Consider the following 16,401-nt stretch of genomic DNA (forward strand, 5'->3'; position numbering starts at 1 on the left):
GAGCAAAAAGGACCGTTTTCCCAGGTCTGTGTATAATTCAAGGACTGAACATTGCTTGCTCTGGGACTTCTGTGAGAATAATTCTGAGAGAATTTTCAGTGACTTAGGAGAAAAAAAAATAATGCTCAGAACACATCTTTTGCCTGTCTTGCTGATGCCTCCACATCCTCAAATAACTTCGTATTTCCAACAGAGAAATTATAGATGGCAGCTGGAATTTAAGAAGAGATTTTCACAAGAGGAGTGGAGCTAACATCTTGATGCTTGCTGGCTAAGGACCATGAGCTCCCCAGCCTTGCCATTGGTGCTCACGTTGCTCCTTCCAGGGGCAAGCAGTTATTTCAGAGAGCAGGCAGGACAGTAACCCAAAGAAAGGGCTGAATATTTATCTGCATGTCAAAGAGAATTATTTAAGGTGTTGCTCAACAGTCAGCCCCTTTTAAGAGAATGTAGTGCTTACTGATGATCCTTCAGACAGAAGAAAGGTGAACCTTGCATTAATGTTTTATAAATAGAATTTTCAAATAAATCTTGGGCTTATTAACATTTTGTAAGATTTTTCTTCCCTCTACTAGCATATTTCCAATCGTATCCTTTGAGGTCTCTCACAACAGGACCCTTTGTGCAAAATGAGCTTTACATGCTGAATATCCCAAAATTCAAGCCAGTAATAGATTTTTTCCAACAGTGCTATTTACTAGTTCAATATTTTTATATACAATTAGCATAGGTATGTTTTGAGTCCATAGTTACATATGCTTTTATCCAAGTTAAATTCAAGTAGACAGTTATATTTGAGTCTCTCTTTCTCCTTCCTCTGCAGAACCTGACCTAAAAAAGCGCATTCGTGTTCACTTGCTTAATGCACATGGTCTTGATGAAGCTGGTATTGATGGTGGTGGAATTTTCAGAGAATTTTTGAATGAACTGCTTAAATCGGGATTTAACCCTAACCAGGGATTTTTTAAAACCACCAATGAGGGACTTCTTTATCCCAACCCTGCTGCACAGATGCTTGTTGGAGACTCTTACGCCCGACATTACTACTTTCTTGGAAGAATGCTTGGAAAGGTAAAAAAACAAACAAACAAAAAAAAAAAAAACAAAAGTGTTGTATAATATAAAGCTATTATACTACTGAAATTATTCAGTAAATGTTTTTAGATGGGGGTAGATGGCATACATAGTGATTTTTCTAGACTTGAGGAAAAATAACCATCAGATGTTGGATCTGAATTATTTCTAGATCTTACCCAAACTTCTCATTCATTTCAGTAAGTTTGGAGTGTAGAGGAACTGACATACCCTAACTACGATTTGAGTGAAGTGTGTGTATGTCTGTCTCTGTTTATCCTCTTACTTACAGTTAAGTTTCTTGAAGCCTATAGAACTGCTCTGTTTATGGTGTTTTTAATATGGGACTTTTTGGAGTTTGATTAGAGTTAGATTTTCATAATTTGTGATCTCTGAAATTGATTACAGAACCAAACAGTTTCTTGTTGTATGAGGTACAGTTCTTGCAGCATTTAAAATTTGCTATGAGCATTTACAATATTTATGAGCCTTTTAAAAATTGCTCCGCTAATTCTGCTTGGTTTTTCATACGTATTGCATCTTTCTGAAGTTTTAGTGCTTGCTCTTTAGCTGTTATGGACATTCAATTACTAATAGTCCCCTCTTGAATTAGATTTTTTTTTTTAATAAACTGTTAAACATTTATTACATTCTGTTTGTTTGTTTATGGTCAGATTAAGAATTAAGGATGTTTCTTCTCAAGTCCTTGAAACTATTTTTTAAACCTAATAGTTTTGAAGCAAAGTTTGGAATACAAGTTCCATTTCAGAAAAAAAAAAAAAGTATTGATGGCTATTCAGCTATGTAAAATGGAGCATATTTAAAACATTAGTCTTATTTAGCTGCATTATGTATTCTGGAACATAACGTTTTGTTGACTTGCTGAGAGATTTAACATACAGTCGGACGTCCTTATTTTAAACTAGCTGGAAGCAGTTTAAGAGGATGTTGACAAATCTGAGACAGATCCCTGTTTTTTATGGCTGCCAGATTTAGATTGAACTGCCACTTTGTAGGCAAATTCTGTGTTAATGCATTCTGTTACAACAGCCAGTCTTGTAAAATATTGAAAATTCCAAATCAGTCATTTCTACAAATTTATCTTTGAAGAATACTCCTGCTCTTAATGGAAAATGTATTCAGTACTAATATAATAGAAGTTTGTGATTATAATCAATTTTACATATTCAAGGTTTCATTTTTTTCTGTATTTATAGGTTTTTGGAGTAGGGAAGTGACTGCTGCTGTGGTGTCATAGAGAAATTGCATCACTCCAAAAATGTTTGGGGTTTATTTAGGAACAGGGGAGGGCTGAGTTCTGAGTCTTTAGTTTCCTCTGCCAAAGTAACAATTTTCTTCTGTAATTGATTTTCAAATCTTAGCATAAAGACAGAAGTTGCAAAATGTATTTTATCTCTTGTAGAGTGCTTCAAGTACAGTTTTGGTTTTGTCTTTTTAAAATCAGAGGATCTATTATTTAACATTTTGAAGGCATAAATTGTTTTTGTATTTGCAGAATGTTTACATAAGGTAAGAACTGACAGCGTTATTTAATAATTACCCTTGCCCAGGTGCGCAGACACCTTTTTAGTGGTGTATGTAGAAGCTTGATGAATTAAACAGAAAGATAAGGCACGACCATACGATTCAAAACCTGTCGGTATTGTGGTCTTGGTTAAGTTATTGAATACTCACTCACCCGTTTTCAAAAATGTGCCCATTTTGTGCTTTGCACAGGGTTATTTGAGAGCAGTATAGGTTATTAAAAGCCCCTTTGTAAACAAAATAGATAAAATGCAAAGGAAGCAATCAGGCATCCACAGCAATTTCTTATTTGTGGAAACCAGTGTGTAAAGAGTGCTGCCACCAAAAATTCAAGAAGTTTCAATGTTACCAGAAAACAAATACATTAAAATACAATAATTTCTCTGTCTCTTGGTAACCACTTCATACTAATATCCAAGTGCATTTAATTTTCAGTACCATAGACTTGCAGGTAATTCGGCATTTCTTCTCATGGGGAAGTTTCTAACAGCTTGGCATCTTCTACGTGAGTTGACCAGCATTGGAATATTTAAAAACTGTGCATATGAAAATGGTACATCTAAAAATTACTTTAACCCTTGCTGAATTACTAACTGCTTAGGTTGTATTTTTGTAATTAGAGAAGAAATGGAACTGAATACATTACAAACTGCAAGCCTGTCCATGCAACTTTTACTGATCGCTGAATGAGCAAAAGGTCTCGTAAAGATGATGCCACGTGATCGTGTAATCACCTCTGTTGTCTGAAGCCATTCTTAAAAAATCGAAAGAAATGAGTTTGCTTAAACAACAGCTAATCAAACAATTGCAAAGTTTACATTTCTCAACTTTGAATGACTTTGCTCTGTAATGTAAATATTATTTTAACATCGGTGCCTTTTAAGCCATTTCCTCTTTCTTAAATGTAAAAGCTCAGCTTACCACGCACACCTCACACAGCAGTCCTCCTCCACCGAAGGGGTTTGAAACTTTAGTTTCCCTTGCTGAAAGGACAGGAGTGACTTTATGAACCCTGAGAAGTGTCATGGGCAGTCAGGGATGTTCAGACAGAGGTGTTCTGGGCCCAAATTCTGCTTGTCCTTTCTGGAAAGCGAGGACTTGTCCCATGTAGAGAGTCCCAGGGGTGTGGATGGGACATGGCAGTTCTTTTGTTTGTACCCTAGGTAGCACTGGGCTGTGGTCACCACCTGGTCTGGCTCGCTGCCTTTCCACAGGCAGTAGTTATGTCAGCACCAAAAACCTTTCCTCATGCAGACTTTGCTGCTGCAGCTCTGGCAGCGCAGTGGGCTTGGCTCACTAGAAGGCTGAAGTTTTGTTGGCAGGCAGCCCAAGCTTGTAGCAGCATGGCCGCAGAAGGGAAGTTTGGAAACAACACTTGAGAATCTGAAGGAAGGATTTTCTCCTGGCTGAGTTTTGAATATCTGCTGAAAATCCAGAAAGGGGGAAGCACTGGTCAACCATTTCAATAGAAGCAGTGATCAGTAAAACAGTGGCAGATGCAGAATTGCAGTCTGAACTTCAGTGTGTTCAGACCTAAGCTCAGTCTGATATCACAGAATCACAGAATTTCTAGGTTGGAAGAGACCTCAAGATCATCAAGTCCAACCTGTGACCTAACACTAACAGTCCCCACTAAACCATATCCCTAAGCTCTACATCTAAACATATACAGTATTGTCTTTCTCCTGTCCCAGCTTACATTTCACATCGTAAGAATTGTCTGTGTTTCATGATGTATTAGCAATACATATGAATAGCATTACATAAGAATAAGTCAGGAAGTCGGTAGAAAGATCAGAATGATCACTTCCATGGTTTCCTCTTCTTCATTTTGGACATAATGGCTGCAAGAACCAGCAAGTACATGTTTTCCAAGGAATGTCTTTGCTCCTTTAGGAAAGTATCTTTCTGACACTAGAGATTTTTGTTTAACACACTCGATGCCATTGTTTATGTGAATCCAGCCATCTCCAGTTTTCTTCTCTGTTGAAGAGCACTAGTGAGTGATGCGTTCATGCTGCTGATGAATATATGTACTACCTTTGAAATATAATATTAAATCTCTTTTCCGAAGCAATACAATCTGTAGTACTTGAAATGGACTTCTGACAAGGTTTAGAACTATGTTGTCAAAAGTTAGCCTTTGCCTTAAATGTTTGGGAAGGTAGCATAAAGAACAAAATGTGGTGGTAGGTTGTTGCTGTTGTGTTGAGCACAGTCCTTACTTTGTGGAACTGAATAAAGAACTGTGATAGTACAAGAAGCATGAAGGACTAAAAACAATGAATTTTTAAGTTTTAGCATGTTATATGGAAGGTCAGTAAGTTGAGTGGCCTGATGGATATTACACTGATGAATGGTAGAGTTGTTTATTTCTGACTTTTTGTGACTTGTTATACTGATTTAAGATACAATGGACTGGTCTGTGCATATACCTATGTGTTATTACAATCACACAATTGAAAATGCTATAAAATGTATCTTAGTAAAATTAATTACTTAAAAACTTAGGGTAAAATTAGTTCAAACAAATTAAATTATTTAACGGCAGAACCTGAATGTGGAATGTTAATCATTTATTAGATTATTTTTCTGTATGTGTGTGCCAGGGGTTACAGTTCTCAACTTTGAATAGATCTGTGATTATTTCATTTGTTGTGCAAAATATTCTTCCTGGCTAGAATGTACAATTTGAAGATTACTGGTGTCTACAGTATCCATTTTGCAGAAAAACTAAAGTAGTTCTTAATCATCCTGAGCCCTTGTCTAAAATAGATTGAATCAATGGGAGCCTTTTCATTGCCAGATCTAGATCAGATCCTAAACTCTCAAATCTATGTACAGAGCTGAAACATCCAAGCAAATGTTTCCAATAACATATTTGTGTCCTTTTCAAACTAAAAGTATGTGGAGAAACAAAAGCAAGAAAACTACACTGAGAAGAACTGGGTATCATAGATTTAAATACTTGGTAGGATGGTGCATCAGGCATTGCACTGTTACTCTTCCTCGTTTTCTCTAGCTGTTTTGTTTTTGTTTCCCTGTTCTTTTTTTTTTTTTTTTTTTTTCTTATTTTAGTCTACGCCTCCCTTTGCTTATTGTCCATTTAATTAAGATCTGCTTTGGCTTGGCTTAAATCAGTCCACTCTAATTGATTTGTGCTGCAGCCACAATTTATACTACTAGTATCGAGGAATGTAGGTATGGAATTAGTGATAATGATATAAAGAAGGAAGTAATTTGTACAGAACTTTTTGTTTGATTCATTTCAGTCACCCTGCAAATGATTTTGTGGACTCAGCATTTTGCTTAAAAGCAAGCTGATCATTAGCCTCCAAAAATTCTGAATCATCTCAAATGCTCAAAACAGGAGTTTACCATGGGAAGCTGCTTGCTCTTTTAAGTATGCATTTATAGTGCAGAAATAAAATTGCAAGAGTAAAGTTAATACATTCTGGAAGTTATTTCCTTACGAATGTCGATGTAAGCTATTCTGAGTGTGTTTTCTGCACTGTTGTCAGCCTGACAATTCCTTTGTGTACTTGTTAATTTAACATAACGATTATCTTTTGATTACAGATAGCTATGTTAGTACTAACCTTGTAAATATATGTCTAGCGCTAAAAGACTACTGAAATGCAGTATTTAACTCTAAATCTTCAGGAAGGAAAAGTGTGTATTGATTGATTGTGATATTTATTGGGTCATAATGTATTTAAATTTTCTTTAATGCATATGTTAGTGATTGTTTACTGTGATAAAGTGCATAGAGGTCTCTGCAAGGAGTTCTGCATGGAAAGAATTACCTCATGTCAGTGGTCACTCCTCAATTAAAAGTTCCATTAGCAGATGATTCCTGCTTCTGGTTTGTGTACTGATTGCATTTTATTGCCTCTAAATCAGGTTCCTAGACAGGGAATAAATAAACAGCTAGAGTGTGTGGTAATGGTATCCTGATCTTTTTTCACAGTTGGGAACACCTATGTCCATTTAAATCAATTAGGTTTGGAATACTTACTGAAATTATTCTATTTGAGCTCTCTTTAAAAATGATGAGTTCCGCTGCTGTTACAGTACAGATTTATCCTAGAGGCATATCCAGAGGTTAGTTGCATAGTAGCAAGTGTTTTAGGAGATTAGAATTTAAATATGGAGGATTTGGCTTCCTCCTATGTTCAATTCTTATTGAATTGTGTTTAAAATTGAGACACAGAACTTCAGTAGTGTTTGATAATTGTCAGTTACCCAGGTACCTATAACCATAACCCTTCCTTCTCGCACCCCTCAGAAACTCCCAAATGATACTGATAGCAGTTTGTATCGTGTACATGGTATAAATTATAGAGGTAACTGGTCCTGTAAAAAACAGTCTGATGCAATTATGGTTTTATGCAAGTACTAGCATTTCCAAGCATTACCAGCATTTCCAAGGCTCCTACGAGGAGCGGCTGAGGGAGCTGGGCTTGTTCAGCCTGGAGAAGAGGAGGCTCAGGGGTGACCTTATCGCTCTTTTTAGGTACCTCAAGGGAGGCTGTAGCGAGGTGGGGGTTGGCCTGTTCTCCCACGTGCCTGGTGACAGGACGAGGGGGAATGGGCTTAAGTTGAGCCAGGGGAGTTTTAGGTTAGATGTTAGGAAGAACTTCTTCACTGAAAGGGTTGTGAGGCACTGGAACAGGCTGCCCAGGGAAGTGGTGGAGTCACCATCCCTGGAAGTCTTCAAAAGACGCTTAGATGTAGAGCTTAGGGATATGGTTTAGTGGGGATTGTTAGCGTTAGGTCAGAGGTTGGACTCGATGATCTTGAGGTTTCTTCCAACCTAGAAATTCTGTGATTCTGTTTTGGGTGCTTGATACTTCTATATGTGTCTATTGTAGCATGCTTGATACGCTCCAGTAGTGTTTTTGGAAATGTATCCCTACTTTTTTATGGTAATGTGCTCATGAGTCAATCATGAGTTTGCTGTCTGCTTATCTAATGCCTGTAATCAATTCTGAATATTTACACTGACTACAGCAAATTTGACAGGCTGACTTGCATCTGAATCTTTGTTACCCCAAATCACTGGAGCTTCTATGACTTGGACTTACCCAACTTCAGATTCCCAGCGAGTGAGAAATCAAAAGTAATACCAATTTACACGTGGCTTTAGTTGCTTCCGAAAAAATGCTTTAAAAGGTGAGGGTGTTAGCACTGCTGCAAGGGATGTGAACAGAGCTCTCTCAGAAGCCTAACTATATGCATCTAGCTGTAGAATTTTGGTCTTCTGCTTTTTTAAAAACAGAAAAGGCATCCTGTATTTGAGTAAGAACTGCAATGTGTGTTTTCAGAGTCATGTAGGGGAGATATTGTGCCAGATTATCCATTACTAATAGGATACAAATGGTTCAATTGTAGAGCTCAGAGAACAGAGAAAATGACTTAAAGCTACCCTGTAGTAGTCATACTGCTCTGTGACATGCATTTGATTTAATTAATTTTATTTCCCATATTGCTGTTAGGAAAGATATCAATTTGATTTTGCTCAATTTAAAGCACATTATCCATAAGACGTTACTTTATCTTCAAACTACTATACGCTGGCTTTGAAAGTGCTTCTAAACTGCAGGTGTATGTTAATTTTCATGTAACATATTTTTCATTTTATCTTTCTCATTAGAGTAGAAAAGGCCCTGGTGGCCTCAAAGGGTTTTTGAGTAAGGTGAAATATATCTAGAATATAAATAATGTGGTAGAAGGAAGTTCTAATGGTTTTGCTATTTTTCTATCATTTTTATTAATGGTTCTGTATAGCTTTGAAGATCTATTGCACTCAGTAAGTGCTAAGTATTATTTAATAGTAACTGTTGAAAATGACTGAAATAGAAGGGGTTACGGTCTTGGGGGCTGATTAGGGAAATAACTGAATTTAAGCCCAGTCATTTACTGCCTCAACCTGTTACCCCTATATCTTTCTAATGATATGACTTTAGCATTGTTTAGGTTTTAATATACGGTTCTGAGCTGTGAAAGATTAATGGAAGGTAGGAACAATGACTAATTAGTTTTCTTAAGAAAGAATGTAGTTGAAATAATAAATGAGAGAACTAAATATAGATCTGAAAGCGTAAGTAAAGGCAATAAAGCTGCCTCTCACGTGGGAAGGTTTAGTTGGTTCGTCTGTGAAGTTGTTTACACAATAGCAACCTTATTAAGCATCTTGTAATGCTTGTGTAACCTCTGCTGTATAATGCAAATTTGTCTTCACATCTGTCAGAAATGACTAGTTGAAATTCGTCCACTTCTAAAACAAGAGGCAAGTTCTTTTCCTTTTGAAGAGCCCTTTCTTAAACCTTTGAGACATCCCTGAACAGCACCTTGTGACCACGCAGTGCTTAGGCCATAACTGCGGGAGCTGCCACCGTCCCAGTCAGATGTTATTCCTGTTGAAAACAAGACGAAGTCCTACTTGCCCCAAGGACTGCACGTTTCATTTTGCTCCCTGTCTTACCAGGTAGTGCGTGCAGCTGTCCTTCCAGCTGAGATCTTTCTTCCATAACATAAAGCTGCTAACTGCACGTTTGTGTTCTCAAAGCTGCTTGCCTTAACCATCCCTGTTCCCCCACACCGCAGATGGTTAATGAACGCATTCAGGATATGTTTAGGTATCTGAATGGAGTTATTTTTCAGTTTAGATTACCGAGTTCTGATCTGTGTTGCTGAATGGCATCAAGGGTTTTGTAGCTGGCCCATGCTGCAGTCAGTTTTAATTGAGCGAGGCACTATTTAGATGCTTTATTGTAACGAGCTATTATTATTTAAAAGAGAACCAACAGCCTGCAGAATGTGTGGTTTGTGTATGAAGTCAAAACCTACTGACCACAGGAGGCTTTGTTATTTTGTTTGGTTTTTAATCTGGTGTCTTCTATTGGACTCCACACAGAGAGAAAAGAGAGCACGTGAAGTTCCTTTAACTAAAAACTACTTCTTCCATTTAACCAGGAGAAACCTTCTTTAAGCTATTCAGTTTAAACAAAAACAGACAAACAAAACTAGTGAGGCATCTCAAGAAAGTGGGGAAAATATGGGGTGAAGAGTATATAAATATAAAATACAAGTTTTATAGAATTTTATAAAAGAAATAAATAAAATCATATAAAAATGTTGCTAAAAACAGGCAGATTTGAAAACCTTTTGTTTCGGAAGCTTTTAAGTTATTTTAATGGTTATCTAGAGATTTCATAACTTTGCCTAAAGAGCATCCCTAACCTCTGTGAATAAAAATGAGTGCTGGGAAATCCAGGTTGGCCCTTTCAGCAGACACAGCCTTTTAGCAGCAGGGAATGTGTCACCTAGGAGCACTGCGTTGCTTGTGCAATTGCTCTTGTTAGGGACGTAGAATCATGTAGTGTGTTGGGGGTTGGCTGGGACCTTAAAGCCTGCCTAATCCCACCCCCTGCCATGGGCAGGGCCCCCTCCCAGCAGCCCAGGCTGCCCCCAGCCCCATCCAGCCTGGCCTTGGGCACTGCCAGGGATGGGGCAGCCACAGCTCCTCTGGGCAGCCTGGGCCAGGGCCTCACTGCCCTCAGTAAAGAATTTCTTCCAAATATCTAGTTTAAACCTACCCTCTTTTAGTTTAAAGTCATTCCCTCTTGTTCTGTCACCACACTCCGTGACACAGAGTCCTTCCCCAGTTCTCCTGTAGCCGCCTTTTGATATCAGAAGGCTTCTGTAAGGTCTCCCCGGAGCCTTCTCCTCTCTAGGCTGAACAACCTCAACTCTCTCAGTCTGTCTTCACAGCAGAGCTGCTCCAGCCCTTTGAGCATCCTTGTGGCTTCCTCTGGACCCACCCCAACAGGTCCCTGTCCTTCTGGTGCTGGGGGTCCCAGAGCTGAGCACAGGGCTCCAGCTGGGGTCTCACAGGAGCAGAGCAGAGCGGGGACAATCCCCTCCCTGCCCTGATATTTGCGCTTCGTTTGATGCGGCCCAGAATACAGCCTTGTCTCTGCTTCTTACCACAAGCTCCCATGTGCGAGTTTCACCTTTATGAAAGTGGAATGCGAATATTCCAAGCCCTTAGAAACAAAATCTGCTGTCATATTTGACCAGCAGTTGTTCCCTTTATGGCTTCCTGTCTGGATTTTTCTCTTTATGTAGTCAGCTGCAGTTTATGGGACGGCAAGATTAAAAAAAAATAATAATAAAATATCAAAAAAGGGCTGGTTAGAGAGGAAAGCTGGGAACAAGAACTCACAGAATCCATCATAGAATGGCACTGGTCCCATAGGTGATGACCGTAAGAGTTAAAGGAAACTTTTTCAAGGGGTGAGAGCACTTGAAATTTGCTAAAAGATTAGCTTCAAAATAGATGTTGGTTAAACTTGCTGGCTTTGATCTCTTAAAGCAGTGTAAGTTCCTGTTCATACAGTCAAACAAAGTCACCTCCCTCCATGAGTAAGCCAGTTTCTTCCATCAGCTATGTCATTTGTTGGCTGCTGGGGAAGAAAAGGACTGCTTCTGTGGGGAGAGCAGTGCTGGGTAAGTATGTTATAAGGGCGCAGCTTCATGCTGGAGCTAAGTCAGCCCGACAGCTGGCTACCTCCATAAGAGGTGGTCGTGTTTCCCCAGCTGCCTCTCACACTGGGCTCGTGCCTCTGGGATGGTGATGTTGCAGAAGGGTCAGTTGAGAGAGCTAAATGGGTTGGAAACTCATAATCGGGTAGCTTAGAGCTCCCCAGAACAGGTCACTAAAGGAGAAGAGGGAAGGGGGCAATCTCCCCTTTAGGGGCATTGGGCTAGCTGCAGTGCCAGAAGTACCCAGCAGGGTGGTAGAGCCCGTCGGCAGCTGGCTGCTGTGTGGTCGTGCTGCCATCGAAACAGATGCTCTGCTGTTTGGTCTGGTTTCATCCATTGCTGTGAGCTGGATCTAGTTCTGAGCTGACAGGAAGCAAACCTTCACATCATGCCCACTTGCAGAAGGACCAGGAAAGGTGCAGTCAAACCCAGGTGAATCAGCTGATTCCTGATGGCAGGAATGTGAGGAATCACATCTTGTGGCAGCAGCAAGTAGGTGGATCACTTCATGCTGACTGGGAAGTTAGATTCCAACTGACAGATAACGTTTCAGTTCATTCAGCCACTCCGTTGTACAGGGCACATCTCAGCAGCTCTGCGCAGTGCTGGGGCTGTGATGGTGTAAGTTACCTCTTTGGGGAGAGAAAAAAAAAAGTTTGTCATAATTCCATTTACCACGGTTTTAGTGATTTTTTTTTTTTAATTAAACTTCTTTAGATTAGCCTGACTTTTATAGTAATTAAAACACTGCTCTTTGTCCTGTTTCCAAAAATGATTTGTTTCCAATATTGCACTCCCTTAGCTAAGAGGGGTGGTAGTAATTAAAGATATTTTCAAGTTGCCCAATTTAGTTTATTTAAAAATGCTTTATATAGTTTTTAGATGAAGTTATAAATGTTCTCTTTGGAACCACCTGAAGATTAATAGTGATGCATTTGAAAAGCATTATTTTTTTATTGATTCTTAATGTAGTAAATTACTGAAGTTATTTGGCAGCAAACAGAAATAGCCAGTGATGTTGTTCGCATTTATTTTCCTGATAGCGTCACAATTTGCATTAATTGCATTGCAGCTGCACTCACTTATATTAAAAAGCTTCTACTATAATTAATCCTTTTTATTTCAAATCATTTTGGCACAATTTCTAGCAATAAACACTCATAAAAGACAGACACTTGAAAAATAACATACAAGTTTCTTCAATATACCTATTGCTGTTTTTTCCTGACAAGGGATTATTGATAGGCTTCTAGGATCAAGTGTTGCAAGTGGCTGAGACTTAAGACCAGTTTGAAAAATGCTAAGTGGATTATTTTGCATAAAAAACAGACAGGTTTTGAATTTGTGTAATTAACCTGTGTTTAGAAAATACCTTGATTTATGTCCACATTTGTATTTCAGTTGCATACATTATGGAAATTTAATTTATAATCCATTTAGCTGATGCGATCATAGTTTTTAGTGCTATCATTTATTAGTCCTTGTATATTAAATGCTCTAAAGGCTTAAACCTGCCTTGTGTAAAAAATTACACCTCTGCATTTACATTTTATGAGTCATAGATGGAATTCCATTTTAAATTCGGGTAGCTTTGATATATTTAAGGAATTACAATAGCTTTATTGTTACTAATGCAGGAACAGCAAACACTGACCTTATACATTGCAAATTAATGATTTATCCCTCTAGTTTGCTTTTAAAGTCAACTATACAAATGAGGATTTCGACTTCTACACCTTGAATAAATCATATAGCTCTAAATATAATGCACCCTTTGGCTTTGAACTCGTTATTCTCAATTCTTTCTGCAAGGTCTAACTCACCTCATAGAAATGTTCTTTCAGAAGTTTAAGGAATTGTGTATATTTTTCTTGAAGCCTTTGTTGGAATATCACTGAGTGATTACAGCTACGTTTATTCTTTTTTTTTTTTTTTCTTTTTTGGTCATTGTGTTGCACTTTTTCTTTGAGTTTGCAGCAGATTATGGAGGAATTAAGTAATGCCAAAACAGCTCATAAAGAGAACAAACAGCGATGTTGTGTTGATGATGCTTTTTGTGATTAGCCTGGCAGTGATATTAATGGTACTGTGAAGATTTGATTGTCATTGTCAGAGGTGCTGATGCAGCAAACAGATTGGACAATAGCAAAGGCTGTGAGTAGACAGCATATTTCAGGGATTTTTTTGAAGGGGAAGGTCTCTCATTTTTCCTTTATTCACATTAACTTTCTCTAATGTTGTCATGCTTCCTCTCTCTAGCTTTAAAGTTTCCATCTCTACCTCTTTGAAAGCTTTCCTAGATATCTTTTTCTTCTAATCAACAAGAAGTTGTTAATGATTATGTGAAAAATATGCCAAGTTGTTTGTGTTATATTGAAATGTAATGCATACATTAAATCAGCTGAAAGTGGTATTGCTCGGGGTTTCTGCGTTTTTGACAACTCTTGAGGAAGTTTTAAGCTTATAGTAAAACAAAACAAAACAACACGGTTTTCTTTTATGAATACTGGAAATTCAGGCCCACTTTTGATTTCAGCAGTAATTTGACAGGCATAGGAAGAATTGGACGTATGATGCAGTCCTAAGTGATAAGCTCTCGGCTTGGAAATCAGGATGTTCTTTTGATGATGCCACTAAGCAGAATTTAGCTGTCTTTTTCATTTACTTAATTAGTTTTGATTAATTTTAGAAGTAAACAAGAGTAATGCACCATGCACCAAAATACAGGGCAATGATTCTGTATAACATGCAAGACAAATAGCTTGGATTAATTTAAATTGTCCTGGTTTTACGTAGTTATATTTCAGGGTTCGCCTGTATTTGTTTTACATGTAGCAATTGACATAAATCAAAAAAAACTGCTTGTGAAGAACCAAATAGTTGAATGTAATGGAGATGATAACTCTTGAGACATTCTTGATGCATTGAATTTTTTTTTTTTTTTTTTTTTAAACTTTATTTTTCTTGTGAATGATTTATATACTTGATGTTCTTCCTGTTTGGTGTGATACTTTGGACAAGAAGATTAATGATACAACAGGCTGTGACCTTACCTTTTAAATCACCACATGATTAATTTGTAAAATTTTGGAGCTTGGTATTTCGTGAAAGTATCCCAACTCCAAAATTCAGCTGAAGCTTTTTTGAATGCAATATCTGGGCTGTTGCCATACCAGAAGATCCTATTCAGGCACCAAATAAAGGAGTGGTTATAAAAAGTCTGGGAAATACATGATAACTTTGAGTTCTTGCAAATACCACAGTAAAATCTAATGTGCTTTTAATTGCTTTGTTTTTCAGGCTCTTTATGAAAATATGCTGGTGGAGTTGCCGTTTGCTAGTTTTTTCCTCTCTAAGTTACTGGGGACAAGTGCTGATGTTGACATTCATCATTTAGCTTCATTAGATCCAGAAATGTACAAGAACTTGCTTTTTCTCAAGAGCTACGAAGGGGATGTGGAAGAACTTGGATTAAATTTCACTGTGGTAAACAATGATCTCGGGGAAGCCCAGGTACGAACAGCTTCAGCTTTTTTTTTTTCTTTTATGTATGGCTGACAAATCATTAATATCCCTGCTACTTTATTTTTGAATTTGAAAGTGATAAGGAACAACTGCTGTAAGTGCTGTGTGTTGTGAGGCATCGATGGGGATTCTGACTCATTATTTGAAATAAAAAATAACTAATCTTGTATTTAAAAACTACTTCTGAAGATGTCATAAAGGCCTGGTAATTTAACTAATACATTGTTGTGATGATTTTCTAACATTGCTACATAAAAATTGATGTTGACTGAGATTACTTCTTGAACAAAATATTTCATATTATTTCTTTGATTCCATTTCAAATAATTGCAGAAATGAGATAATGCATAAACTATAGAAGATCTGCCTGAGTTTGGAGTCAGAATTAGAAATCTGAATGGTTTTAAAAAAATAGTGACCCGTTGTTGTGAGATAAGGGCTGTTGCCTTCAGCTGTTACTACTCTATTCAAATAAGAGGGCCTGAAATGTTAAATGTTAAAAATGTTAAAAAAAAAAAAAATAATAATAATCCCATTTTCATTTTTTCTGAGGGCTGAACCACCTGGTGAGTCAGATGGGAAAAAATGGGTGTTCAGTAATTGTAAAGATGGGTTATTTAGGTCCTTAAGTATGAGTTTTTAGCGCAGTTGCATTATGCAGTTTGATTAATGCTTTTATTTGCTCTGTTGTGAAAGCTAACGCTCACTTATGCTCATAGTAAAAAATTAATGTCATCAGCGCTTGAAAAATATGCCTCTGTGGTAATAGAGATAATGTCTTCAGTCTTTTGTCAGGCTTCATCTTTCATTTTTGAGGAGTTAAAATTGTGTACTCATGACCTGCTTGTACTTGCTAATGGTATTTAATTAATAATTGGGTCAAAAAGTACACCTGACCACACTGTGACATGCAGCAGCATTCTGATTCAGGCCTTATTTCTCGTGGAAGAAATCAAGATTAACAGTGGGTATCCAGTCCTGTTCAGGTGGTGTGTTGGCCAGGGTGGGTTGGCTCAGGCACACCTGCACAGAACCAGCAGCACCACCGAGATGCGGCATCTAGCCCTGCAAACTGTTACCTGAGTTCTTCTTCTGCTACTTAAATCAGAACGAGTTTGCTGTCCAAGACTTATTTCCACTGCATGAAGCTCAGACTTTCTTTTCTGTCACTCATTTCCTTTCATTTTGGAAGATCCAAAGCCTTAGTTGTACTGCAATTTTATATTACCCTCATATTCTGGGTTTTTGAATCATTCTGAAGGGGAGAGTCAGCAGTTTGGATATAAGTAATGTTTCACGTTAAATGTTCAACATATGCCATTTTTTTCTTGGGTTGGACTCACTACATGAAAACTTCTGAATTGCACTGTTTTTAGAAAAACAATCTTGAAACAATGGCATGTGAAATGGACGCGTCAGAAAGTACATTCTTAGTTACAGAGCCAGTGCTTTATCATAGCGTGTGCTCTAAGTGACTGACTCTGGAATCGGTTTCTGTGCTATAGGTGCGTTTGGTTATTGGGTTGCAAAGCACACGAGATGGCAGTTGCCCGTATAAACTAGGACTTGCTGGGGCAGAGAAAAGTCTTGTTGCTCACAGTTAACACAAATATGATTTAGTTTCTAATTAAAAATGAGAATTAGTAAATACTTTCTGGAGAGGTTGTAGTTTCCATTCTACATGTCTACTCAAAAAAATCAACCATG

General features: G+C 37.8%; 1 protein-coding gene across 4 annotated transcripts in view; it reads left to right on the forward strand.

Annotated features, from left to right (window-relative positions):
* The window catches only part of UBE3C (ubiquitin protein ligase E3C), a 79,493-nt gene that overhangs the window by 45,673 nt on the left and 17,419 nt on the right, over positions 1–16,401 (forward strand). For all 4 annotated transcript variants that reach the window (XM_084509492.1, XM_084509494.1, XM_084509493.1 and 1 more), the window contains 2 exons: positions 824–1,071; positions 14,470–14,682. In XM_084509492.1, the coding sequence (XP_084365618.1) occupies positions 824–1,071; positions 14,470–14,682 (461 nt within the window). The remainder of the gene's footprint in view (positions 1–823; positions 1,072–14,469; positions 14,683–16,401) is intronic.

This window comes from Aythya ferina (assembly GCF_964211825.1).
Source record: "Aythya ferina genome assembly, chromosome: 2".
NCBI classification, from domain to species: domain Eukaryota; kingdom Metazoa; phylum Chordata; class Aves; order Anseriformes; family Anatidae; genus Aythya; species Aythya ferina.